Below are 26,959 nucleotides of genomic sequence, written 5' to 3'. Positions count from 1 at the left end.
ATGCATACATAGACCGCCAGTACCAGAGAAGCTAACTAGTATAGTTATGAAAGCCCGGGCCGACCTAAATGTCTCGTCATTGCCCAGAAGACAATTCTCAACCTTCTACCTTCCCCATACTCTTGTACGGAGGACAGATCACGTAATGACAATGTCGTCCAGCAGCCAAAACACGATTCTGCAAGCACAACTGCCGTACGACCCAGAGAAAACTGCCACGGTGTATTCCGATTCGATACCCTGTGATCGTCATGTTTAATGTAGTACCACAATGACTGCCGTCTCCGAAATCCAGGACAGGTTCACTCAGCCTTGTTTCACGCACAACGTCATTCTTCGTATTCACCTTCGGGTGCCAATGCACATCGCCCGTTTCCCTTGCAGCATTGGCCCCTGGCTACAACATTGTTTCTCGGCAATATTGAGAAAACGGCTCAAGCACAGCAAACCGCTCTGCTGCTTCTTGCACGCATTGTACTGTCATTCCCGTCAATCCTATCAGTTCGTGGGTTGAGCCTGGTCCAGGTCTCAGTTCCCCCACAAGCCAGATCTCGCCTGTGCTGCTGCCATAGCCTCAAACTGGCCCCGTTTGTTGTTCCAAGAATAGCGCACACACCTTCTAGTATGTACGGCCGGCACACTTCGTGGGCAAGGGCTCCTCTTGACTACCTAGTAGTTCGACACCAACTTTTTTCAGATTGTCAGGGGCAGCCGACACTAGCAGCCCTAGGTCACAGGTATACTGGGTTAAGCCTCAGAGAGAAATTGAGTTCCCAATATTCCGTGTCCATTTTCGGCTCTGGTGCTGCATACGCCTTTCAACGGCGCTGATATCAGCCCCGCCATCTTATGCACAAGATCTGACTTCAGCATCTTTTAAAGCCACTGCTGACTTCAGCATCCTTTAAAGCCACTGCGGCCCCTGAGTGATCTACAACTAGGGTTGTTGGCGCACAACGTAGCCAGGCATATGCTGACCTTCGGTATAAATGATACAATTACCAAGTATGTTGACACTACTATTTTGAATAACTCATACGATGATGACTGGCTTTCATGCCTCTGCGTTGCTAAACTACGAGGCATCGTCGATCAATCCAATTTCGACACATTCATGAATGCAGCAGTCGGCCAATCTCCTCCGCAATAGCCATGACTCTCTCCTCGGTAAAACGTCGCCCAATGATCTGCACAGCGGCCGGCGCGCCATGGTAGGCTTCTGGATCATCTTGAGAAAATAGTCAGAACGATGATACTTCACTTCAGATCCAAAAAGCAAAAGCAACTTACATCCTTCTTGAACAGTTGCATCCAAATCGGTCAAGGGAGTAAAGCCAGCCGCTTTGACATCGATGTTCTTGTCAGCAAATGTGACCGGAACCACCACACTCGTGAAATCGAGTACATTGATTACTGTGGCGTAACCGTAATATTTGAATTGATTATGAAGAATTGCTGCAGTGGCTGTGACGGGCGCAATGATGGCATCTAGCTCCCGTCCTGTCTTGGCTTCAAAATTGCGAATCGCGGCGAGATATTCCATTTGGTAGTTCCACTTGTCTAACTGGCACTGCCAGACTTCGTTGATGTCTAGCTTCTCCAAGCTGGGGTTGACGAGATCGTTGATATTGGGGATCGCCGGCTCGCCTGAGAGTTTAAGTGCGGAATGGATGTCCTAGGTAAGCAGTTAACGTATTGATGGCTTGGATAGATGGATGGGAACTGGATCGACTGTCTTACGGCGCCACCATCTGATGCGTAGACACGGTTGGCCAGGTCTACCGCATAGGGATGCTTGTATGGCTCCCAAGGGAGGACGGCGTGGCCTGCGCCTTTGAGCTTGTCCACGACTGTTTGGACGGCCCGGAGAACAGGAGGGTGTGGAAGCACCTAGTGACGCCGAGTTAGTCTCGACGGCAGTACCAGTGATATGTTGCTGAATCTCAGCCAAGACACACATTTCCGTCGCAGGAATAATATCCCAACGTCAGGCCCCCGGCCGAAACCTTCGCCTTGACAGCATCTGCTTCACCCTGTCGCCACGGCATAGGGACAACCTTGGAGTCAAAGTTCCACGGCTGCTGCTCAAGAACAGCCGTCGTGAATAGCCGCAAATCCCCAACGGAGTGCGCAAGAGGCCCGCATACGCTATGAATCGTCTCTTGGCCCTCCATGCTGTTCGCCATCCTGGCATATGGCAGCCGCCCGTGGCTGGGGCGAAGGCCATATAGGAAGTTAAAGGCCGCTGGAGTCCTGATGGAACCTCCTAATACAGAGTCAGAGAGTTTTGGGGGGAAATAATCACAAGTCAAGCTTACCAATGTCGGTGCCAACACCGATGACGCTGCCGCGGAAACCAATGATGGCGCCCTCGCCACCGGAGCTCCCTCCAGACGACCAGTTCTTATTCCTTGGATTCAGAGTGCGGCCAAAGACGTTGTTTATTGTTTCACAGACCATCAAGCTCTGTGGCACACTCGTCTTGACATAGAAGACGGCTCCAGCCTTGTCGAGTAGGTCTACGAGAACAGAGTTGCGTTGGTCGATTTTGCCGATCCATCCGGCATATCCCATGGTTGTTTCAAATCCCTAGCATTTTTTGTAAGTTGAGCCCGTCTCAAGGGCAGACTTCGAAGCTACCTACTTTGATCCGGGCCTGGTCTTTCAAAGAGATGGGCAGCCCGTGCAGTGGACCTATGGGTTTCTTGTGTTTGTCGAGATATTCATCACAGTACCTCGCTCTGGCCAGCGCGAATGCAGGGAGGAAGTCGTGCAGACAGTTGACCTAACAATGGTAAGGACATTGGAACCAATGAAGAAAGGAATGGCCACTGCAACTCTTACTTACTAGCTGATGGGCCAAGGCAGCCCGTTTGCAAAAGGCAGTTGTGACGGCCACAGAGGACAATTTCCCAGATGCCAAGTCCTTCACAAGGTCTGCACCGGACGCCTCGGTGATGGCCAGCTCTTGGTCAGTGAGGATGCCGCTTTCTTTGGGGACAGACATGACCGAGTCGGTCGAGGGGGTTGTCTTCAGCCGCCATTCCGGGGGAATAGCATCCGATACATGGGCCTTCTTGTTGGCGGCGAGGTCTTGCCAGGTCATGTTGGCTTGAGTCTACAAGTTGATTGGGGAGAGATGGTGGTGTGAGAGTGATGTTGCTGTACACGATCACGAGAGTAGGGGAAGGGGCGCTTCTTGTAGTGGTGGTGATTTTCATTCTTTGCGCTAACGATTCCGTAACATTAGTCTGGTAACTATCGCAACTCATCGAATCCATCATCATCGACATGGTCTGCCCATCCGCCTGTCCGAGACGCTGCGATGGCGCTGATTTCATTGGCGGCGATATGCTGCTTGTGAAGGGGCTAGTTCTAGCAGCTTGGCGTCCGACTTATTACAGCCCGTGAGCTTGGCTCTGCTGGGGGGGGCTCGAACCACAAGAGGCGCATCTATTGGTGATGAGTTGATAACCCCGCAACATTGAGGGCGTGGAAACATGGAAGCCGGAGGGCGCTAATAAGCGTCAACGTGGAGCGTGCCATGTTGCGCTTATCAATGACCCAAATGAGAATACTATTGCAGAGGGGCCATGGGTTTGGCGCTGATCTGTTCCTGTTTCCGTCTTGGTGCCTTTGTCTGATTGCTGGTTTGCGTATTGTTGTAAGTGGTTGCTGTATCCTTGCTCTTTTTTATTCCTTGACATGAGCATTTCACAGCTTACAGTTCAGACTCCATGGCTTTGTTTTCAATGTTGGAACATGGTCGTCTTCTTTGATCTCAGTTGAGGCAGGCTTAGAGCCGTGATCGATGCTCTCTTCGGTGAAGCCAAACCGGGCCGAGACGGGAATGCATTTGTCCGCATGGACCAGGATTCATAACATTCTAACTGGAGGCCAAAAGGTCTCCCGGGTAGTGACTATGCAAGACTACTCAGAACTTCACAAGAGGGACAAGGCAAGAACAGAGTCTGTTTGCGGGTTGAGAACATACAAAGAGCTGGGGATATGGCTCGCCCTCCTCCCCCGCACACAAAGACGGCTTTGAGGTTCGGCACAACCCAAGGGCACAAACGATTTGATGTCTACCTGTGAGTGTTGAATCTCGTTGCGCGTGTTCAATGCAATCGTAGCTCAACTAAGATTCAAGGCTGCTTCAATGTCCCGGCGTCGAGTGCCCAACGTCGAACTGGTTCATGCCTTGACAGCTTCCAGATATTCCGTATCGGATTCCTGTTCCCGTGACTCCAAATTCGAGTAGGTAAGGGTGCTCTGTGTCAGTGCATACTGCACAGGGTCAGTCCGTCATGTGCTTTGGATATGTATTTGCGCCAGATCCTCTTGTTCAACCGTTGTGTATTAGAAGTCCTGGGTATGTTGTTCATGTATAGTGAGGATCAGCAAAGTATATATAGCGTCTTTCATCCCCAGCTTGTATATGAGAAAGACAGAGCTTCATCTCATCGAAAGTTAGAGACCATACCGTTTCGCCCCTTTCAAAAGCCCGCCCAAAGTCCTATTGCCGCCAGACTTGTGTACGAAGCCAGCATAAGACGACAAAACAAACCCCTCTTATCTCAGAATCCCTAGTTTGTTGTCGGTCCAAATCCTCACGCAATGTGTCAAGAATGTAGGTGGCATATTCTTCCGATGAAAAGTTTTGTACTAACAGTCTTGCAATAGACACGTTGGCATCAAAGTCTGCAATGCAGGACAAACTCAGGGGTCTGCACGACAGCATGTACTTCTACGACTGCATTGGCACATATGTCAAACTTGCCGGCACAAGAGCCACCCCCGAGGACGTCGTGAACCACATCCAGATCACAGCTTTTCGCCATTTGTTCATGGAATCAGAGGCGGAACAATGGCTACAAGTGATTTACCTGATTCCCAGCCGGGAGCTTGTCTCTGCCTTCTTCGCAAACGAACAAGACGCGCAGAAGGCCTGGAAGGAGCTATACGAGGCTCAAGTCATTGACGAGAAAACCTTCCAGGGAGAGAACTATCACATGGAAAGTACCCAGGGCGAGAGGTTGCGCGTCAGTCTAGTCAAGGCCCAGCAGGTTGAGCGGTACACTCCCCCTGAGCCGACAAAGGGAATGACATTGGACGAGTACGTCGACGAGTTTATCCGGGAATGCAGAGAGAAGACGGTGCCCCCGCCCATTCTCCAAGCAAGAGACCCATCTCGAATCGAATTCGAAGCGAATCCCAACATCACATGGGGCAATACCAGGAGAGGAAGAGACCTTAGGCGCTGAGTCTAGCGGTTGCGCATTTCGCATGGCCAGAATATTTGCTGAAATGCATGCGAAAAGAATCGGGACGCCAGCTTAACTGCTGCTCTTCTTCGGAAAGGATGATTATTATCACGGCACCTGAGTGAGTGAGTTACGGGAAGCCGAAGAGGCACCTGCTCCCAGATGCGCGGAATGGCTCAACCGACTACCACGCGTGATAGGCCGAAGGCGGATCGTTATGGAATCTTGTTATTGTTTGTTTTGCCCCGTCTGTCTTTTTCTTCTTTTTCTATCAAGCCTGTTCCTCTCCGGACTGGCTGCCCCTCGGACCAAAAAAAAGTCAGTTTGTCGTGATTTAAATTATTTAGATAGTAACATGTTTGTTTGCTCTTATCAAGCCCATTCCATCGAGACAACTTGTACTGATTCATGCTCGCTTCGTGATCGCTGGAGAGACAAGGAGACGCCGGTCCCGTCTTGCCCGCCTACCTTCTCGTGCCGTCTCAGGTGTCTACCAAGCGTAGTTGATGCACGCTTGCCAACCCCTTCAATGCTCAGATCGAGGACATTTTATACGTCTAGGGAAGATGTCTGTTACGTGCATGGCGATGCTCTGGCGGGTGTTCAAGAATAGTGTGCCGGGGCGGCGTGTTGGACTGGCTCGACAGTGTCGAGACTCGAGAGATGAATAGGTACATGCACCCATTTTGATCTTGGCTGCTGGTTATAACTTACCTCTCAAGTCGAGAGAGTCATGCCACGCGTGCCATTTCAACAAGCATGCTATTGAGCGGCAAGCCATTGATGAGACGGGGCGGTAGATCGAGGCTACTGGCTGAAGCTCGGATCAGGCCGTAGAGACTTTGTAGATTTGTGTGAAAATTGTGCACAATTGAGGCCGCGAACCTCGTATTTTATCCGTCGGCATTGACCCCAGTTCATGCACGCCACATGTGCAGCCAACCTTGAGCTCTATGGACATGGTTTAAGAATATTCACCATCTTGCAAAAGGTAATAAATAGTACTAGCGTACGTTGTAGTTATTGACAGCATCAAAAAGGCAAAAAAATTATAAGACAAAAAACATACAACACTGGGTATTCGCTGGTCGTCACCGACCCAACTACTAATCCAGCGCTCGCCAGGTTATCGTACGAGATCGGACGGGATCGTGAGTGCTACTGGCGGCTGTGGTCGTATGTGACTGTTTGGGTGTTAATTTGGTATATAACCACTCATTTGTATATTGCTCCGTGCCATCTTCAAAGCCATCAGCGTCATCAGTACATTTTACGCCTCGGTAAGATGTGGCCTGCATCACCGTTGGCAAAAAAGGACAACAAGGACTAGTACTATCCACCACCTGCTCCAAACACAAGCATGCACTTTGTCCAGTTGGCCTTATAATCAACAGCCAAGACTGGACAGGCCACGGCGCCAACAAGTCCCGAGGCCAGTGCCAGCACATACACGGCCGGGGTGCCTGAAACCAGTATTTTTCTAATATTCCGGGGTTTATAAGACCAAGTAGATTAGCACGCCGCAAATAGCAAAAGACGGCGTAATAGTCTCAAGCTGCGAAAATGACATCGGGTGTTACGACCCAGTCACAAGCTGCAGCGTAGGTCGCAGGTTGGGCCGGCTGCATGAGCCACGGGACGGCGCAGGCACAGCGGGTGACGGATTAATGGTCGGAACGGGCCGCCAATAAGGGAGAGTTCACTGACTATTCAGTGAACTCCAGACGAACCAATAGCACGCATATAACCATAGTTCACCAGGACTTCAGTGAACAACAGGTGAACGCCGTAGTATATAGGGACCCCTAAATTCGCTTCATAAATAGACTCTAGCTCCTTAGCTTTCAACACCGATCATTACATTAAATAAGCTTCGCTTACAACTCTTTAACTCTGATCACCTGGTTACGGTCTACGACCTATTACCAACGTAACACCCAACTGCTCAGATTGACTGCCCTAGTGGCTCTGCCAACATAAACTACGACTAGTTTATCCCTTGGGAACCTTAGCCGTTACACGTTAAAAGCTCTTATTCAGACTACTACCGCGTCACTCTGAGCAATACCTGATAACTGTCAATATAGCACCACGCGAGACTACCACCGCATCTGGATCAAATGAAACCCAAGAAGGACCAACAACCATCTCTGCTCACAAGATACTTGCTAAGATCATACGCCTTCGGGAACGGGTCCAACAAATGGAAGAAGAACAGCAGGAACAAGCCACAACTGCTGCCACAATTAAAAAGGACTTAGGAGAAATCCTTAGACCCAGGGCACCAGGACCATACAACGAATCCCCGGGTGCGCTTCAAGGATTCCTCACTCAACTCAGGGCTTACCACCGACAATTCCCGAACAAAATGGAAGAATCCTCTGTCAAGGTACTGCACGCAGGAGGATGTATGACGGGAGTGGCACTCGCATGGTTTGAACCCATTATGAGGGACTACCTTAATAAAGAAAAAGACGACCGCAAAGAAGAAACCAACACCATTTTCGAAAGTTACGATAAGTTCGAAAAAGCCATCAAGAAAGCCTTTGGAACAGTTGATGAAGCTAGAGCTGCTAAGTACTACATCGACGGGCTCAAGCAGAAGGGATCGGCATCCGATTATGCCGCTCGCTTCCGACAACTCGCATCTCAGCTTAACTAGGAGGACGAACCTCTTATATCAGCTTTCTATAAAGGACTTAAGGAAGAAGTCAAAGATAAACTCTACAGAGAAAACAGACCAGACAACTTATCGGATTACATCGCTATAGCGGTACAAATCGATGACAAACAGTATCAGCGACGCATACAGAAGAAACAGGGTAAAGGAACCTAGAACCCTACCAAAGGAAAGAGTTACCAAGCCAATCAACGCAGAAAGCGTGACGAACCTATTACCTATAGTCACACTCTTAACCCTGGACGAATGGAGCTTGACGCTACCAAGAAAGACGACAAAAAGGAAAAGAAATGCTACAACTGCGGAAAACCAGGACATTTCGCCAATAAATGCAAGAAACCCAGGAAAGAATAGAATGCCCACTACCAAATTGCTCAGAACATATGGTAGATAAGGCCAGAGAATAGCACAAGTAGCAATGTGGAACACCAGCAGCATACAAACGGACACAACAAGCATTAGACATACTCGAACAAAAAGACCCCAGGGGAACCACAGAATCAACATACCACAATAAACAAAATCTGGATAAGTGGTACAACGAACGGAAGTTCAACCCCAGATGCAACAAGAAATATACGGTAAACTACAACAACCCAAGATACAAAAAACACGGAGAAATAAAAAACCAAATTTACAATCGCCTATATCAAATATTTAACAATGGGTTTTACTTTAAGCACCCACAAAATAGAACTAGACCTACAAAATAGTACCAAGAAATAAAACGACAAATCGCAAAAGAATCTATTCCGAAAAACTCAAAAAACAAGGCACGCCATCTATAAAAGGGCTACAAGCTGGCATAAAGAGAAAGACGCTAATAACCCTCAACGCAACCAAAAGCGGACAAAGCGATAAGATGGTATTAGACGCCGAAGTCATAGGACATCGCGTTCGCATACTTGTGGACAGTAGCGCAATAGGCAATTATATCTCACCCAGAGTTATAAATCGTTACCAACTACCGTAAAAACACAAAAAGGCACCATACAAGTTAACTAATATCAAAGGAAAACTTTTTGCCTATAATAACGGAATCATTAACCAAGAGACTAATCATCTCGAAGTACAGATTCAAGGTCATTCAGAAGTGATTCAACTCAATATTATAGACGTATCGGAACACGACCTAGTATTAGGGTACCCATGGTTATAGGAGAGTAACCCACTAATCAACTAGAGGACAAGCCAACTAAAGTGGAACGAGACTTCAGGCCAACAGAATCAGCAGAATTCAGAAGAAAGAACGAAATTTCGTTATAACTTAGCTCATAAACAGAGTTCTAAAGAAAAAAAACCTTCAAGCAAGTTATCCAAGAACCAACGACAACAAACAAGCGGCAAAAAAGCAGTCAAAACAATTAGATCCACCGTAACAACCTCAACGGCGCTACAAACCGGGATACGAACAACAATAAGCAACAAGAAGACAAAAGCCAAGATCCGAAAGGTTATTGCCACCTTAAGGAAAGACCTCGCGAACACAAACAAGAAACTCAAAGGAGAAAAGAGAAACAAGAACAATAAAGACAACAAAAGCCCAATAACAAAAGAAGAAAAACTCAAGAATATCCCTAAGAAATACCGGAAATACGAAAAATTATTCACAGAAGAATTAAAAACCAGATTACCCAAACACAGTCAATAGGATCATAAAATCGAATTAGCAAATAGAAAGTCAACAACATTCCACAAGATCTACAACTTAAACGCAAAAAAACTCGAAACGTTACAAGAATACATCAACAAGATACTAGCAAAAGGCTATATCAAAGCATCAACATCAGAAGCTAGATACCCAGTTATATTTATTCCAAAAAAAAACAGAAAATTACGGTTAGTAGTAGATTATCGGCAATTAAACGCAATTACCATAAAAGACAAAACACCGTTACCACTAATATCGGAACTACGGGACCAATTACACGGTATAAATTAGTTCACCGCGGTAGACCTAAAAGGAGCATACAACTTAATTCAAATAAAGAAGGGTCACAAATGGATAACAGCCTTCAGAACGAAGTTCGGACTATTCGAATATTTAGTAATGCCAATAGGGCTCACCAATACACCAGCAACATTCCAGAGAATAATTAACAGCGTACTACAAGAATATTTAGATAACTTCGTGGTAATATATCTCAATAATATACTAATCTTCTCGAAAACCCTAGAAGACCACAAGGAACACGTACACACGGTACTAAGAACACTACAAAACGCTAAACTATTACTTAAACCAGCAAAATATAAGTTCCATACACAGGAAGTAAACTTCCTAGGACACATAATACAACCAAACAAGATATAAATAGAAAAAACAAAGATTAAAGCAGTAAGGAACTAGCCAACACCGAAGAATATCAAGGACATACAAAGCTTTAAAGGCTTTACAAACTATTACAGGAAATTCATCAAGAGCTACGGCGAAATCGCAGCACCCTTAGATAAACTCACCAAAAAGGATAAGCAGTAGGACTAGAACGATAAGGCGCAATATGCCTTTAACAAGATCAAAGAACTCATCACATCCAAACCTGTTTTAAGAACCTTCAACCCAGAAAAGGAAACAGAATTAGAAACCAACTCATCAGACTTTGCTCTAGGAGCACAAGTTAGACAAAGAGACAATAACAGAAAACTACACCCTATTACATTCTACTTAAAAAAACTTCATAAAGCAGAACTCAACTACCCCATCTACAACAAAGAATTCCTAGCAATCATCAATACTTTCAAGGAATTTAGACACTATCTCATGGGAAGCAAACACAAAGTTAAGGTGTATACCGATCATAAGAACATCTCTCATTTTACGACGACGCAACAATTAAATAGACAACAAATTCGATAGGCCAAATATCTTTCAGAATTCAACTACGAAATCATCCATCAAAAAGGATCCAAGAACGGACAAGCAAACGCTCTAAGTCAAAAAAGCAACTACAATACAGGAGTACCTACAGCAACAGGACAACTCCTTAAGATCAATAAAAATAGCAATTTCCAGCAGAGACAACTGAATACTATATTAAAAGTACAAAAAGAAGACCCAGTATACGGCAAAATACACCAATAGGCAACAAACAATATCCAACACATTAGAGACGTACCGATAGGATGCACATGCTACCCAGGAGGAGTACCAATATATAGAGAAAAAATCTGGATACCACCAGACTTACAAGAAGAATGCATCAAAGAAATGCATAAACACCCAGTTTACAAACATCAAGAAATCCGCAAAACACTGGATAAGATACGACGACAATACGATTTCTCAGGAATCAAAAAAGTGGTCAAAAAGGTTATCAACAAATACATACAATACGGAAAAAGTAAGGCTTCACAACATAAGCCATACAAAGAATTACAACCATTACCAGTACCAACACGACCATGGGAATCAATAGCTTTCGATCATATTACAAAGCTACCAATGTCGAAAAAACCGATAACCAATGTGGAATATAACAGCATATTCGTGGTCACGGATAGACTCACAAAATATAGATACTTTCTACCGTACAAAAAAGCAAGCAATGCAAAAGAACTTGCATATATATTCTTACGAACAATAGCAAGCAACCATGGACTACCAGAAGAAATCATATCGGACAGAGGAAGTACATTTACTTCTAAGTTTTAGCAAGCACTTATAGCATAACTTGGAACAAATCACAAGTTAAGCACTACATATCATCCACAGACAGATGGACAAACAGAAAGATTAAACCAGACGCTTAAACAGTATCTGCAATACTACATCAACCATCAACAAGACAATTAGGTTAAATAGTTACCTACAGCGCAATTAGCTTACAATAGCTCAATATCAGAATCAACAAAGCAAACACCAGCCTACGCCAATTACGGATTTAATCCCAAAGTATTTCAAATACAGCGTGAAGGACCGCAAGCAGAACAAGCGATGCTGCAAGCAGATGAACTAAAAAAATTGCACGAAGAAATACGACACGAACTAGAATTCGTACGAAAAAGAATAGCACAATACCATAATCAGAAAAGATTAAAGGGACCAATCTTTAGGGAGGGAGACATGGTCTACCTACTCCAACAAAACATCAAAACAACGCGACCAAGCAACAAATTAGATTACAAAAAATTAAGACCATTCGCCATCAAAAAACGAATATCAACAAACAACTATAAACTTTCGTTACCAAAGACTATGAGAAATCATCCTATAGTACACATTTCACTCCTTAAAAAGGCACCAAGTAACGCACTAGCAGAAAAAGACATCAAAGTCATAAACAAAACAAAATACAAAGTAGAACAGATCCTAGACATAAGAACAAAAAACAAAACACGCCAATATCTCATTAAATGGAAAAACTATAAAGACAAGAAAAACACATGGGAACCTACGGAACACCTAAAGAATTACCAGCACCTGCTACGGCAGTATCACCAGCAGCTTACGACTCAGCGCTAAGCAAAGCGCCCCAGTCCAAAACATCAAAGGCACCCCAGTCTTAAGCATCTCAAACAGCCTCAGACTCTTGCCGTTGAACCTGCTCCAATTCACGCTTCCGAGCCTCCTCCTCCTCCTTCTTTCAATCCGCATCCTCCATCTCCTCCAAAGAAGCGAAGTCACGACGAGCCATTTCCAGACCCTTCTCACGCAAATAACAACGCATGCGCCGAAGACGCATCAAACGATTTAAGGCCTCATCTATTTCCAGCTGAGCCTTACGACGCCTCTCAATTAACAGTTCCTCCATCAATTCCTCCTCCTTCTCGAGCCGACGAAGTTCCTCGGTAATACGGTTTACTAGAACACGTCAGCAATACACACTACAGCAGGAAGACCCCGCACGTACAGTTCGCCATAGGAGTGCGAGAACTATCACAAGAACGACCCAGAGAATAACAAAGAGCACAACAACCAATACTCTCAACAACCCAACAAGAACTCTTCTTTTCAAAACAACAACTACAGGGCGATACCTCAAAACCCTGTTCACGAATGAAGGCGGCGGTCGCAACGCGATTAGTGGTAGAACGGGATCTCTTAGGTTTATCCACACGGTTAGACATGGTGAAGGAAGGACATTGCGAGGAAGCAGAACACTTACGACCAACGGAAGAAAGGGCGAACAGGACTATTTATGAAACAAGGCTTAGATCTTAAGGGCAAGACCATAGGAGAGGGGACATCGTATTACAACCCAGTCACAAGCTACAGCGTAGGTCGCAGGTTAGGCCAGCTGCATAAGCCACGGGACAGCGCAAGCACAGCAGGTAACGGATTAATAGTCGGAACGGGCCGCCAATAGGGGAGAGTTCACTAACTATTTAGTGAACTCCAGACAAACCAGTAACACGCATATAACCATAGTTCACCAGGACTTCAGTGAACAACAGGTAAACGCCGTAGTATATAAGGACCCCCAAATTCGCTTCATAGATAGACTCTAGCTCCTTAGCTTTCAACACCGATCATTACATTAAATAAGCTTCGCTTACAACTCTTTGACTCTGATCACCTGGTTACGGTCTACAACCTATTACCAACGTAACACCCAACTGCTCAGATTGACTGCCCTAGTGGCTCTGCCAACATAAACTACAACTAGTTTATCCCTTGGGAACCTTAGCCGTTACATCGGGGGCAGCCACTCGCCCATGGCACGTCTAACTAAAGTCGAAGCTCCAAAACGCCCGTATAAAGTATATACTAGTATATTTGTTTAATAAAGGCTTATAATACAAGGGTTTAAAGGTAAAGGCTTTAATCTAGAAATAATCTCAAGTAATATTAAAGGTTTTTAGTTTTTTTAAGCCTTAAAAGTAAAAAAAGCTTATTTTATATTATATATATATATAAAATAGCTTATATTTAAGGTTTTTATAGTTTTTGTAATTTTATTATATAATTATTATAGCTTAATATATAATAATTTATTCTTTTTTGTACTTTTATATTATTACGTAGGTATAGGCCCCGTGAGTGAAAAGAAGTTAAAAAGAAATCGGCTCATATTGGCCATGGTGTGACAAGGGTTCAATGTGAAGGCTTGGAGCAAAAGGGCTCAATTCAATAATAATCTCGTAGGGTGTCAAAGGTCCTAAGTTGGTAAGAGGAAGGAAGGGAAAGGTAACGGCTTATATACATGAAAGGAACGCCCGGGCCTAGAGCTCTTGCCCGGGCACGTGTTCTAGCTGTGTAACCAACAGGTTCCTTTATCGGTGAAGCCCCTTTGTTGGGCTTCGCGATCTGTTGGGCCTTTTCCGTGTAACACATGGAGTAACGCACTTTTGAATCTCGCATGGTCCGTGGGGCGGAATAGCGTGTCTGAGACTAACTCAGCCCTGCTTTACATGAGACAGTTCTCCGGGATGCCTCGTATGAGTCCATCTATTGGGAGCTGTATGCATGAGCGCTGTAGCCCATATCGGCCCCGCTTTTAATACACACATATCTAGGCTGCCACACCCTTATATGTAAGTTTCGTGTAATTGAGTGGAAATCGTGATATTTACGTATAAATGACAGGTTAAAATGGAAGGCCTAAATTGAAGGTTGAATTTGAAAGTCAAAATTAAAGGTCAAATTGAAGGTCAAATTGAAGGTTGAAATTGAAGGCCCAAATTGAAGGTCAAATTGAAGGTTGAAATTGAAGGCCCAAATTGAAGGTCAAATTGAAGGTCAAAATGAAAGACCCAAATTGAAGGTTGAATTTGAAGGTTGAATTCGAAGGTTAAAATTGAAGACCCAAATTGAAGGTTGAATTTGAAGGTCAAAATTGAAGGTTGAATTTAAAGGTTAAATTTGAAGGTCAAAATTGGAGGTCAAAATTAAAGGCCTAAATTGAAGGTTAAAATTAAAGGTTGAAATTAAAGGTTAACAGGCGCGTGGTAGAAAATAATATATTTTTATTTTTTTATGTGTAGAATACACTAAGGGGTGTGGGTTGTGGAGTCCCTGACCCTATCAGGTTAGTTATGTAGGCTACAGCGCTTATGCGTACAGCTCCCAATAGACGAACTCGGATTTTGTCATCGGGCTGTTTGGGAAATCTGGAAGGGGTGCAAGTCTATGTGATTGTGGTATCAAAGGTAGGGATTCTATTGTTCTGGCCTTTTGAATAATGAATTTGGAAAACACGATTTTGTTTTTTGAAACCGGAGCATTGGGATCCAGGACAGGCAGTCCCTGCTGCGCTGTCAATTCTCATATCCACTTTCTCGTCGATTACAGAGTTAGAGAATTGTTGGCATAAGAGACGAGGGCGTCGCAGGGCGTTCCTTGCAAGTTGGCAGGACATGCAGCGGGGCACAAGAAGCAAAACTATGCCATGTCACCAACGGTAGGGCCGTGATCCTAAACGCGGCGACTGACTGCGAGCAGACTGACAAAGGGACTTGAGCTACTAAATTATAGTGGGGATTTTCTCTTATACTATTTTCTCCTAGTTAATTTTTATAAGAATTAGTAAGTTTACTTATATATTAGTTTAATAGTATTATGCGTGTAATATTATTTGACTACAGAGCGAAACAACTGAACATTAATATATTAGTTTAATAAGCACGATTAGGCGACTGAATTTACTACTAATAGACCTTGACTCGTAGGACCCCTAGTAGGCCAAGTGGGCTACTGGGTACTTACTTCGTCGAAGCATAGCGGCCGATAGTAATGCATGACAGGTATCATCACGTCGTGGCATACGGTAATCATCAATTATCTTATGCAAAGACTGATACCGAGTAGCACAGGGGAATTGCCCGGGACCCGGTAGCGGTTATCCCATTCCACCTCTCACCCCGCTGTAGATACGACATGCTTGAATTTAAGATGAGCCTGGGGATATGTATATGTTTTAAAGCATGTCAACGAGTCATGATACTGGCTTACATTTGTAATTCCAAGTCCCTCACGCTTCTTGTATTACTTGGTCTCTCTCTATATATAGGTGCCAGGATAAATATAGCAGACAACCCATCCAAATCTTGACGTGCCATCTTATACGTTTCTCTTTTGCACACCTACTATTAGCAACCTATCCACAACTCCCATCGTTACAATGGTACGCAAGATTGTTATTACTCTGGCTGTATTATTTTCTGCTGTCTTGTCAGCGACAGCAACTCTCGACAAGAGGATTATTGTTGGCGGAGAAGCCGCCAAGGATGGTGAATTCCCATTTCTCGTTTCAATTACCAATACTCTAAAACGTACATGTGGAGGCAGTCTACTAGACAGCACTACAGTTTTAACTGCTGCTCATTGCGTTGTAGAGACTCAGGAATGGCTTGTACGGGCAGGGACGCTGGTAACTATACTCCTTTTTCATTTATCAGGTCACCCCTCTAGCTACTAGAGCGTCTAGTACCTTGCGTGGCCGAGAAAATACGAGTAACCATAAAGAGCTAACTATTCTACAGAATAGAACTACGGGCGGACAAGTCATAGCGGCGAAACGTATAGTGTACCCTGGTTTCCTTCGGCATAGAAGAAAAGGTTATCCTAAGCATGATATTGCCATTTTAAAATTATCAACTCCAATCCAGGAGAGCGACACAATTGGCTATGCGAATCTTCCGGCAGCCGGCTCAGATCCCGTGGCTAATTCCCTTGCAACAATCGCGGGCTGGTAAGTGCTATCAGGTTTAGAACTATTGACAGGATATAGTTAGAAAAGATGCTAACTAATAGGCAAGGGGCCAGGTACACAACGATGGTCATCCACTCGATCAATTACACAAGGCTCTTGTTCATATTCGCGCTCGTGAGAAGTGTACAAACGAGTCCTGGAATGCAACTGGTATAGAGGATGAAGTATGTGCTGGTGGGGATGGCAAGGATACATGCGGAGGGGACAGCGGCAGTCCTCTTATCGACCAGGGGACGGCAACTATCATTGGTATTACAAGCAGGTCATCCTGGTATTCTGATTGCGGCCAGTATCCCGGGCTGTATACCAGGGTCAGCAGCTATCTTGATTTTATTCAGGAGAATCTTGGGGTGTCTCAGACAACATCTAGTGTAAAGAGCTAAGCATGTCACGTTATGAGACTTGTGAAAGCCAAGCATTTTTTTAAAAGCGAAGGAATCTCCATCTAGCACAGAGAAAAAATAACATACACCAGATATTCGATGGCTTTATAGACCTGATTAATAGTGTTCGCCAGGTTCTCGTAGATCGGACAGGGTCCAGATTTATCTGGCGGTTTGTGGGCTTACGTGCAAGACTAGGCGTAAAATTAGCTCATATATCATGTATTCAGAGAAAACAGTGAAGCTGACAGCTTTCCAAATGAAAACTAGCAAGGGTCTTTATTTCTTGGCGGGCATCCACTCGAAAAGATCTGAAAGGCTGTGACAAGGGCTCAATAGAGGGCTTGGAGCAATTTAGCTCAATTCAACTAATAACATTCTTTGGTATCAAAGGTCCTTGGTTTTCCTCAAGGCCTTGAAGTTCAAAGACGTCTTTAAATACAAGAAGTCGGTGAGGGACCTTGCCCTAGGTCTCGTGACCGTAGCCCTTGTGTAACAGGGCGATTTCCGTGTAACAAAGGCGCTGGGCCTTTGGGCACTGCGAAGGGCAAGAAGCCAGTCGGATCTTCTATGAAGCTTCGAGTAGGTGCATCAACGCCTCAGGCTTTCTCATACAAGTACCTTTCTTCGACGGAAGGATTGCAGAAGCTGGCAATATAAGACGACGGCAGGAAAACAGCAGCTCCTGTCCCGAGAGTCAGTAAGTGCGGCATCAAGAAAGACTTTGCAGATGGTTGATCTCTTGACCGAGCGTAGCGGCAGTCCGGCTGTTACTGTGCAAGGCTGAGATACCGTAGATTCTATGTAGTACTTGAACTTCGTTGTGTCGTGTATCTTGGTCGATGAGCACCAGACTACATTTGTCTGCCAGGTGTCGCAGTCACGTTGAGTCGAGAAGCAAATGAGGCTGTCCTGGAGTACTTGATATATATCCCGGTTAGTTACATGATGCATTTTGTTGGTGTGGTAAAATACCTGCCCAAATAAGTAGACATGTGGTATTCTCGTTGCACCGGGGCTCGCTGCAAAAGAATAGGACATGGAAGAGCTTGCCGGACCAATAGCGCCGAAATTGAGCTGTATCAATGTTGCTCAAGCGATATCAAGGACTAAATGAACATGTAGTTTGACATGATGATGTAATGATTGTGCCCATTTAGATACGGTTAAGTGGTCACTTGGTACTGGGAGCACCACTGCAACAGCAGCCGCAAATTGGATCATAGAATTGTGTAGAAATGCGGCAATGAGGATGGCAATTGAGCCTCTTCTGTCCTTCTTTCGCCAAAATTTCCCGAGGCATGGCTCTGGAGGAAGAAACTTGAGCCGTGACAGACAAGGAAGGGACTACCTTCCTCTGTTCCGGGCATAAGAGACCCCCCTCCCACAAGGATCAACCCTTTTCTCTTTTCTTCTCCTCATCGCATCGCAGTCAACAGACAATGGCAGTCAACTCATTCATCTTTGGCTACTTTCCTTTCATTCATTGGTTTCCAGTCTTGGTCCGTTCTGGGGGATGCCATTGCCAGAGACTCAGCAGTCAACGAGGTCTTTTCTAAGCCCTCCGAGAGGAAAACCTCCCGATGAATGATGGTCATCATTGTCTCTGTGTGTGGCTCTCGGTCTTCAGGCAAGCTGTTCAGTGCTTGTTCTGATCCTCACCAGAGCCTAGATAAAATTTCAGTCGCGAAGCTGGTATTGATAATGAGGGAACATCGTCATATGCCCCCACGACTTTATCAACCAGTAAACGGCGCGGCCTGTAAAACCCGCGCTACTTTGCGATACATTTCTCTGCCCAACATGATGGCCATGTGTTTTTTGTAATGCCCAGTGAGCTCAGTCGTGATGCATCATTGCCCCTTGCATGTACATTATGAGATGTCACGGTGAAGCCGTCCATACCCGCAAGTGCCAATGCAAGCCAAACCCATTCCCAATACTTGCTCCCCGCGTCAGTTTGTCTTTGTGCATGGTACCGACCCCAGTAACGTGACTGATGACGGATAAACCGTCGTCCGTATCTTCGTGAGAACGTGGTTAAATGCCCCAAGCCCCCGGAGATGAAAAGTTCCCAATGGTCATGATTTGTCCCCAGTGGTGGCTCTCGGTCTGGTCCAGTTAGAGCCTAGATAAAATTTCAGTCGCGAAACTGGTATTGACAATAAAGGAATATCATCACACACCCCCACGACTTTATCAACCAGTAAAAAGCATGCCAAGTAAAACCGTGCTGCTTTGCGATACAATTCCTGCCCTGCTTGGCTGCGTAAGATATTTATATAGGCAACAGGCCGAAGTGTGGCGCTGATAAGGTTTGCTTGGAGAAAAGTAGAGGCAAAGACAACAATGGCGCCATGTCAGGTTCCGCGTACGCCAGCTGTCTGCCACCTTCTACCTGCAGCTGCACATCTTAAAGTACATGGAAGAAAATCAAGTACTAGGCACGTCTGGTTCCGTCTCTGGCCCAAATACCAATCTAGTGCTCGCCCCATCCTCAAAGGGGATCGGATGGGATAGTTTGGCCCAAGATTGAAGCTTTTTTCCTCATGTCCCCTTTCCCGCCAGCGCCACCGACCGAGTCCGTCTCTTCTCCCTCCTTGTACTATCCTTGATTCGAGCACGTCAATACAAGGTTGTCTACGCTAGTCAGCGAAAAATGGTTGGCGTCAACACTTCGAGGTCGAAGCCACCTGAGGTAGGCACAAGGTCAAAGTGTCAAGGATGGAGTTTGTTGGCGCAATGGTACAGCAATGTAAGCCACAACCTAGTTGCCACGCCGAAATTCTCGAATTAATAAGTCGGGTAGATGGACTTTGATTGTATCTTTGCACGGGTCACACCCTTCTCGCTGTCCTCCAGCTCTGGGGCCAAGGTGTTGCATCCCATCAGCACACTCCAACTCGACGCCTGTCACCCGATCAAGCTGAATTTCCCCGTCGCAGTCTTGACGCTTCGTAAACGTTGGAGCAACCAAACCCGATGTTCAACCGTAGCTGCAGGATGTGACGGATGACTAAACATGCTGTCGTGTGCCTTGGCGGATAACCAACCTCATTGCAAGTTCGATCCAGTCAACACATTTAGATTTTGGTCGTGGACCGAAATGCCACCAACAAGAAGACCGAGAAAACGGCAGCTAAGAATGTAGGCGCTGGCACATTCGTGATGATGGAATTTTTTTCCTACATTCGCACTCATTATTTGTCGTGGTCGCAGAGTACCCCTCTTCCAGCAAATCTGCATGATGCCTCTGCCACCTTCCAGTCGTGGCACGAGTTCAACGCTTCCGTCGATCAATGGACATCTGTGCCCGTCACCGAGACGTACAGTGATCGTGATAGCCGGGAAAGAAAACAGCGACAGCGTCCCATTCAGGGTTCAAAGTTTGTCCTTGTAACGTGGAACGTGGATTCCTCCTCTGCCTTGCCGGCGACGCGCATCTCGGCCATTGTCTCACACATCGCAAGCTCGGCCCCTGCCGTGGATGTCATTTTTTTTCAAGAAGTTTCTAGGCAGGCTTTGCACTCTCTACTATGCGATGCACAAGTTCGTCAGTACTGGTATTCCAGCGAGGCCGATGAGACCAACTGGCACGGGCAATCTTTTGCGAGCATGACACTCGTATCAAAACGGCGCTTCAACCATGCCAATGGATCGCTGGGTCCAGTGTGGAGGTATAAATACCCAAGCCGGTTCGGCAGAGACGCTCTCTGTTGCGATATTTTTTTGCCTTTATCCGCACAATCCCCCGGCGGTGAAGCGGATGTCGTGCGCGCTCGACTGGTGAACGTGCACCTTGATTCGCTGCCGATACAGCCATCACAGCGACCACGACAGCTCTCCATTGTCGCATCTGTGCTCCGAAGTGCAAGCCGTGGCCTTGTGGCCGGCGACTTCAACCCTGTACTGGCCGAGGACGCCACGCTTATATCGGAAAATCATCTCATCGACGCATGGCATGAACTGCATCCAGATGAGCCTGGCTTTACCTGGGGTGTGGATGGAAAGCAGCCCTTTCCGCCTGGTCGACTGGACAAAGTAGCTTTAGTTGGACTGCGGCCATATCACATAGAGGTGATGCATCCAGACAACATTGATGTAGGGTCGGATGACGGGAACAGAAATGCCAGTATCAAGGATGCTGTGAATGTATGCGATGAGACGGGGCTCGTGAAGCCAAGTGACCAGATTGTACCTTGGAGCGACCACTCTGGTCTCAAATGTTGTGTGGGGCTAGCTGGAGAGTAGGCAATTCATGTATTGTGCAAGCATGAGGAGCTTTGACGGCATGGTTCTTTTTAATTGCTGAGTATATCACGGCCTCGTTTCGCATAGCATCAGTCCGACGGCAGAACTGCCAAAACAACCTCGTTAAGACACAGAGAACCGGCAAACAGATGTTCTTGGAGGCCATTGATATTGCATTCCGTTCAGCAAACAAACAGGTCGGGCCATGGCGGCTCTATCCCGGGGGAAACAGATCACGAGGGAAGAGATCGCCGCAGTCGCCCGAGTGATGGAGAAGAATTTAATCGAACCTGAAAATACCCGTGTTGGCAAACGCTATACCGGAGAAAAAGTATCATTGAATGTTCTTCAAGCCTCGTCAGCGATGGCCAGCAAACCCAAAGAACTGTTCGCCTCGAAAATGCTGTGCTGCATCCATATCTGGCGATGTACTGCGTCTTGCAGAAGTTTCGCTTAGCTGTGTGGATAGTGAGTACAAAACTTGGAGGCATATCGTCGCGCCTAAGCCTGAGCCGGGGTGGAAATTTGTTCAGCCAAACACAGTAATGAGAGAGGATGGCAAGGTTGAGCTGACGGTATACGAGGAGAGTGACGCAGGCATTATACAATTTTTCACAGATCGAGCGACAGTCAAGTACCACATCACCTCCACTATTCGTATTTCATCACATTGCTCTCACCGTGTTGCAGCCCCAAATTGCTAGTTGTACATGGACAGTGAGATGTAGTAGTACTAGTATTTTCTTGGCCGTGCCCACATTCAAATTGAAGTTGGGGAACACTCGGGCCGGGCCGTGACAGTACATAATGTACATATGTACATGTACTGGTTAAAAAAAGGCCTCCACTTGACCAGACTTGCACCAATGGGCAGTGCTATCAGGGTGACTGATTTTCGAGTCGTGCTATTTTAGCCGCACAACTGACCCGACCCAACAGCTGTCTGGTGTGTTTAGTTCCCCTGACCCAACTACTGCTCCTGCCCTATTAGGATTCCCATATCCTAACCCTAGTCCTTACCTGAACCCTTACCCCAAGTAGTTGCTTAAGAAATGTGAAGAAATCTCTCAATAATATGGATTCAACTTGCCCGAAATAAATTCGGCTAACTCTGCATCCTTTGAATTATTATTCCTTTCTTTAAAAAAAAAAATTAAAGCCCGAAATTCGCCGTCGCAAAGCGGAAAAGCGGGCGTGACGGCACATGAACCTGTGACAGGACGGAACAGGCGAGTGACACTCTGCAGTATGTTTCATTCCGAAACATGTACCTATCCACTAGTCAATATGACTAGTAATAACAGTAACCACATCAAATCGAGTACGCATGAATAGAGCGTCCACTGACAAGGGTTTCCTGAGGGCAAACTATTCGGGTCGATTGCAAGGAATCCAAGGGCCTTTACTGCTTTCAAGGCCGCATGTTATTGTCCCAATTGGGAAATCACAAAAAAGGATCGTGATGCGCAGAGTTTAACGAAATCGTTACATGGAGTATTGTGCAATACGACACAGGGCCTTGCCCAATATGGCTTGGTAGCTATTACACTACCATGTCTATTAATATAAAACTAATGAGCCTTCCGCGATGAGAATAAACTACTAGCACATGGTGTTTACTTTTTCGCTAGTTCTGTACTCATGGTGCATTGCGTGGTTAGTTACGGTTCCCTGGCCTAGGTACGGCTAAAACATAGTGTTGCTAGATGTCTAACATGACCTCTGGCTCTTTCTTTCTTCTTGTATTTGTTGGCTTGATGAATAAATCTAATTAGAAGCTAATCTGTCTATAGAATTCTACATTCTTGTAATATGCTATGCAACTCAACATACAAGACATACAATACAAGCAATGCCCTGCTCAGGTACAGCTTAATTGAGTGGTCCATCTATACGTCTTCCTTGCTCTCATGCAGATACCGAATCATCCTTTAGCTCCCGGGGGGAAACCGGATATCCATTTCGCCATGTCAAATGCCCCATATCAAGAGGAAAACAGCCAATTCACGCCCAACCCACTGGAAATCATCAAGTTCAAATATCTCTTAACCCTATCGAGGATCTAGCAGAGCACGTCAAACTGTGACGACCCATTTTATTGTACAGTCTTACAAGATTGACACTGAACGCCGCTCTCGCTCCACCTAATGCCCTTGCCTACGCAACCTCGTCTAAAGCGTGGGATCTGGTTTCAAGTTTCACGCTGAATCCTACAGCTTCTGGTACTCTAGCTTGCCTTCCAACTTCTTCGCCTCGCCCATCTTGCGGACTGCCTTGTTGAAATCATCCTGGTTGATGGAATCTCTGTAGTCTTTGATAGCAAACAGACCCCTGCAGGATAGTTAGCTTTGCATCATCCGTGAGGGCCACTCTGCGGAAGCAATAAACTTACGCTTCCGTCACCACGTTTCTCAAATCAGCGCCGTTCAATCCGTCGCTCATCTTGACCACACTCTCAAAGTCGATATCTCCATCCAAAACAACGCTTTGCGCGTGAATCTTGAGAATCTCCAACCGTCCCACCTCGTTCGGCAAGGGAATCTCAATCTTGCGGTCCAAACGACCGGCACGTAACAATGCAGGGTCGAGGGTATCAGGTCTGTTGGTTGCCATGATGATTTTCGTCTTGCCGAGGTAGTCGAAACCGTCTAGCTGGTTGAGCAGCTCCATCAGGGTTCGCTGAATTTCACGATCAGCACTAGTTCCTTCAGAGAAACGACGACCGCCGATAGCATCAATTTCGTCCATGAAGATGATGCAAGGTTCGTGTTCTTTAGCGTAGCCAAACATTTCGCGAATAAGACGTGCAGATTCGCCGATATACTTGTCAACAATGGCTGATGAAACGACTGCAGGGCACCGTCAGTTTTTAAAAAATCACATGTAGAGGAATAAACATCCGCCTCTCCTTTTTTTTAAAAAGGGAAATTTCAACATACCCTTCAGGAAGTTTGTTTCCAGGCTGCTGGCCACTGCTCGAGCCAGGAGAGTCTTTCCAGTTCCTGGTGGCCCGTAAAGCAACACACCCTTGGGAGGCTTGATGCCGACTCGAAGAAAGAGCTCGGGGTTCTTGAGCGGCAGCTCAATTACTTCTCTTAGCTCTCTGATCTGGTCATTCAATCCTCCAATACCAGCAAAGCTGACTTGTCCCGGGTCCTCCAAGGACATGTTATAAACCAGAGGATCAACTTCGCGGGGGAGCATGCGCATGATGGTGAGGGTTGTCATATCGAGGGCAACGCGTGTGCCTTGCTTCAGCTTCTCCTTGTCCACCTTGGATCTGCAGCCAACGACATATCGAGGCCCTGACGAAGCCTTGACGATAACTGTATTCCCCAAGGCGTTAGTGCATTCCATGTTTTGGATTGATTGCGTTTCGCAGCAGAGTTTGGCAAAGTGTCTGGGCAGGACTGTCCATACATCTCTCATCATCAAGCTGCTTCAAGACTTCGCCGATGATTTGGCCCACACTTTGTAGGGCCTTGATGTTGTCTTCAGTGCGGTCAAACTCTTTCTGCAAGTCCTTAATCTCTAGTCGGAGGTTTTTCAGCTTTGCTTCCCATTCCCGTGACTCGATAAGCTTCTGTCGGTACGAGTCGAGGGCGGCCTGGCGCTCTTCCTCGGGCGTCATGATAACGGCGACCAACGGGGGTGTATCGTGGTCCAAGGAGTTGGCGTATCGGCGGAAATCGATAGATGACGTCGGAATTATCACGCTCGTGGAGGGATTGGGGTTTCAGCACATAAAGAGCCGTGAGGACAACGGACAAGTATCGCGGGTGATGTGGTGGTTGCTTGACTGTCTGAGGTCAATGGGAAGCTTACCTCACGCGCTGGAGCCTTCGGCGGAGCCACTAATTGCCACAGCCGGCAGAAGGTCGGAGCTCAAGATCACGTCTGGTCCAATCCTCTCGATGCAACCTACCCTACGGCGTGCACCATGATTAGTTACCACCAATCTTTCTTTCTTTCATCGATCTACCGCCAAGTACCTCGAAATGCGATAGGATTTGGTCGCGTATCGCTAGGTTCGGTTGAAAATCGCCATTTTTTTTATCAATATGAGTCTTCTTGTCTTCGCAAGATATGGTCACGAGTCAGTTTCAATCGTAGCATTATTCCACGACTACTGAACCAGAGTCCTAAGAGTGTGTTCTCCTATTTGCAGCGTATTCCTCCGTCCCTAACAAACCTACACGCAATAGCGACGCTAGCCTCACTGTAGCTCATACGGGTATAAGAAAGATGAACTACCATAGCTTTTGGCCAACTCCCAGACAGCCGAATCTGGGACAGACAACGCCGCAGTGGTTGGGGCTCTCAAGGTCGCCGCAACTCATCTTGCATGTAGTCCACAAGCATGTCTGTTAAACATGATCGTCCCATCCGTTGCTTCTCGTATCATGAATCAATCATCATGTCAAATAAAGCCGTTTCCATAGACCCTACCAACTCAGTCCTCCTCTGTCGTCTTGACCACATTGTTCGACTTGGGCTCACCCTCCGCATCAAAACCCAGCGCATCCAATTCGCGAATGAGCTCATTGATCTTGATCACCTTGGCAATCTGCTCAGGTAGCAGCGCCTCTCCACCTTCCTTCTTGTTCCTGAGCTCCTTGGCCTGTTTCAACTTCTTCTTAAGGTTACGGGACTTTTTCTCTCGCTCTACCTCCGGATCGACCTCTTCAGCCTTTGGTGTCTCCACGGTTGTCGGCTTGGTTTCGCTTGCGACGTCGTCGTCCGCAGCTGCTTTGGCCCGCTTGCGAGCTTCTCTCCGCTTTGCGTTTTTGTTGCCGGCTGCTGAAGAATTTTTATCTGACTGCTCCTCCTCTATGCCTGCGGCTCCAGGAATCCCTATTCTTCGACCTCGCTCCCGAAAGGCTTCAGCAGTTCGGTTTTTGTAAACCTCGACATCCTCTGGTGGACGATAGCCAGGTCGGATCTTGATGGCTTTTCGGGTAGTTCCATCAGCGCGGAGGGATTCGGGGATGTGGCGCTGTCCGCTGCTCTCGTCCGTAACAATTCCCGCGTTGGTGGTGGTGGCCTGCGAAGGCATCGCAAACAGCTCAGCCGCAGGGCTTGTGACAAAAGTGTTAGAATTCAGAAGGCCTAGGCAGGTGGGTTGGGTAGAGAAAATGGCGTCAGAGATCTACGGGAAGAACTGGTTGTAAGATTGAACGGACGACACCTAGCTGTCCGTCTCAAAAAGTTGTGTTTGCTGCCGTGACCGAGGAACTCGAAGATGAGCTGTTGTGTCGACTGGGCGCGGGGCGAAAGTCGTCACATTCCTGAACAGTGACCCCACATAACCTTGTGCTTGGTCGATTGAGTACATCAGAATCAAAACCTGCTTGCGAGTGAGTGCATAATGTGCTTGATACGAAGTAGAATGGCAGACGCAATCGAGTCAAGAAAAAATTTCAATATAGAATCAGAATACTAGAAGACATTTTGAAAAATCTTATTCCTTTTAAGACGTCTGACCTATTATAAGATAAGAGTTGCTCGTTGGCCACCAGGTTTTGAAGTAGGGATTTACGCGTCGCTTATTTCCCCCCCTTTTTGAATATATACAATAGCTACTAGGTAGATAAGTACCTATAGGTAATAATTGGGAGGATTGGCCTTCAGAAATAACAAACCATCTTGCACCCCAAACGACATAACAGCTTGCACAGTTGGTTCCTGCATCACGGCTGCTAGGCTGTAGTACCTCGGTTTTGAAGGACC

General features: G+C 46.3%; 8 protein-coding genes and 1 non-coding gene across 9 annotated transcripts; 4 read left to right on the top strand and 5 right to left on the bottom strand.

Moving 5' to 3' along the window:
* Positions 1–1,112: 1,112 nt before the first annotated feature.
* On the bottom strand, positions 1,113–3,106 carry amdS_4 (Acetamidase; the record flags this gene model as incomplete). The annotated part of the gene is made up of 7 exons (XM_014690964.1): positions 1,113–1,228; positions 1,291–1,675; positions 1,741–1,890; positions 1,959–2,266; positions 2,319–2,589; positions 2,645–2,785; positions 2,849–3,106. The coding sequence occupies 7 exons, from the start codon at positions 3,104–3,106 to the stop codon at positions 1,113–1,115; spliced, it is 1,629 nt and encodes a 542-aa protein (XP_014546450.1).
* Positions 3,107–4,617: 1,511 nt separating this feature from the next.
* G6M90_00g098970 (uncharacterized protein) lies at positions 4,618–5,264 on the top strand (the record flags this gene model as incomplete). Its single annotated transcript, XM_014690965.2, has 2 exons — positions 4,618–4,630; positions 4,684–5,264. 2 exons carry the CDS (start codon positions 4,618–4,620, stop codon positions 5,262–5,264), a joined length of 594 nt encoding a protein of 197 aa, XP_014546451.2.
* Positions 5,265–6,326: 1,062 nt separating this feature from the next.
* G6M90_rRNA00000025 lies at positions 6,327–6,442 on the bottom strand. Its single transcript, XR_010715696.1, has one exon. It is a non-coding gene; the product is annotated as a 5S ribosomal RNA (ribosomal RNA).
* Positions 6,443–7,467: 1,025 nt separating this feature from the next.
* On the top strand, positions 7,468–7,926 carry G6M90_00g098960 (uncharacterized protein; the record flags this gene model as incomplete). Its single annotated transcript, XM_014690966.1, has 1 exon — positions 7,468–7,926. One exon carries the CDS (start codon positions 7,468–7,470, stop codon positions 7,924–7,926), a length of 459 nt encoding a protein of 152 aa, XP_014546452.1.
* A 4,601-nt stretch (positions 7,927–12,527) lies between these two features.
* Positions 12,528–12,804, bottom strand: G6M90_00g098950 (uncharacterized protein; the record flags this gene model as incomplete). Its single annotated transcript, XM_066131553.1, has 2 exons — positions 12,528–12,745; positions 12,795–12,804. 2 exons carry the CDS (start codon positions 12,802–12,804, stop codon positions 12,528–12,530), a joined length of 228 nt encoding a protein of 75 aa, XP_065987743.1.
* A 3,200-nt stretch (positions 12,805–16,004) lies between these two features.
* Positions 16,005–16,978, top strand: TRYP_15 (Trypsin; the record flags this gene model as incomplete). Its single annotated transcript, XM_014690967.1, has 3 exons — positions 16,005–16,235; positions 16,366–16,574; positions 16,642–16,978. 3 exons carry the CDS (start codon positions 16,005–16,007, stop codon positions 16,976–16,978), a joined length of 777 nt encoding a protein of 258 aa, XP_014546453.1.
* A 3,171-nt stretch (positions 16,979–20,149) lies between these two features.
* On the top strand, positions 20,150–21,229 carry G6M90_00g098930 (uncharacterized protein; the record flags this gene model as incomplete). The annotated part of the gene is made up of 1 exon (XM_014690968.1): positions 20,150–21,229. One exon carries the CDS (start codon positions 20,150–20,152, stop codon positions 21,227–21,229), a length of 1,080 nt encoding a protein of 359 aa, XP_014546454.1.
* Positions 21,230–23,439: 2,210 nt separating this feature from the next.
* Positions 23,440–24,860, bottom strand: G6M90_00g098920 (uncharacterized protein; the record flags this gene model as incomplete). The annotated part of the gene is made up of 4 exons (XM_014690969.1): positions 23,440–23,560; positions 23,622–24,078; positions 24,169–24,555; positions 24,650–24,860. The coding sequence occupies 4 exons, from the start codon at positions 24,858–24,860 to the stop codon at positions 23,440–23,442; spliced, it is 1,176 nt and encodes a 391-aa protein (XP_014546455.1).
* An 822-nt stretch (positions 24,861–25,682) lies between these two features.
* On the bottom strand, positions 25,683–26,285 carry G6M90_00g098910 (uncharacterized protein; the record flags this gene model as incomplete). The annotated part of the gene is made up of 1 exon (XM_014690970.1): positions 25,683–26,285. One exon carries the CDS (start codon positions 26,283–26,285, stop codon positions 25,683–25,685), a length of 603 nt encoding a protein of 200 aa, XP_014546456.1.
* Between the last annotated feature and the right edge of the window lie 674 nt (positions 26,286–26,959).

This window comes from Metarhizium brunneum, chromosome 6 (genome assembly GCF_013426205.1).
Source record: "Metarhizium brunneum chromosome 6, complete sequence".
NCBI classification, from domain to species: Eukaryota; Fungi; Ascomycota; class Sordariomycetes; order Hypocreales; family Clavicipitaceae; genus Metarhizium; species Metarhizium brunneum.
The sequence above is the reverse complement of the archived record's forward strand: the minus strand, read 5'-3'. Positions and strand labels throughout refer to the sequence as shown.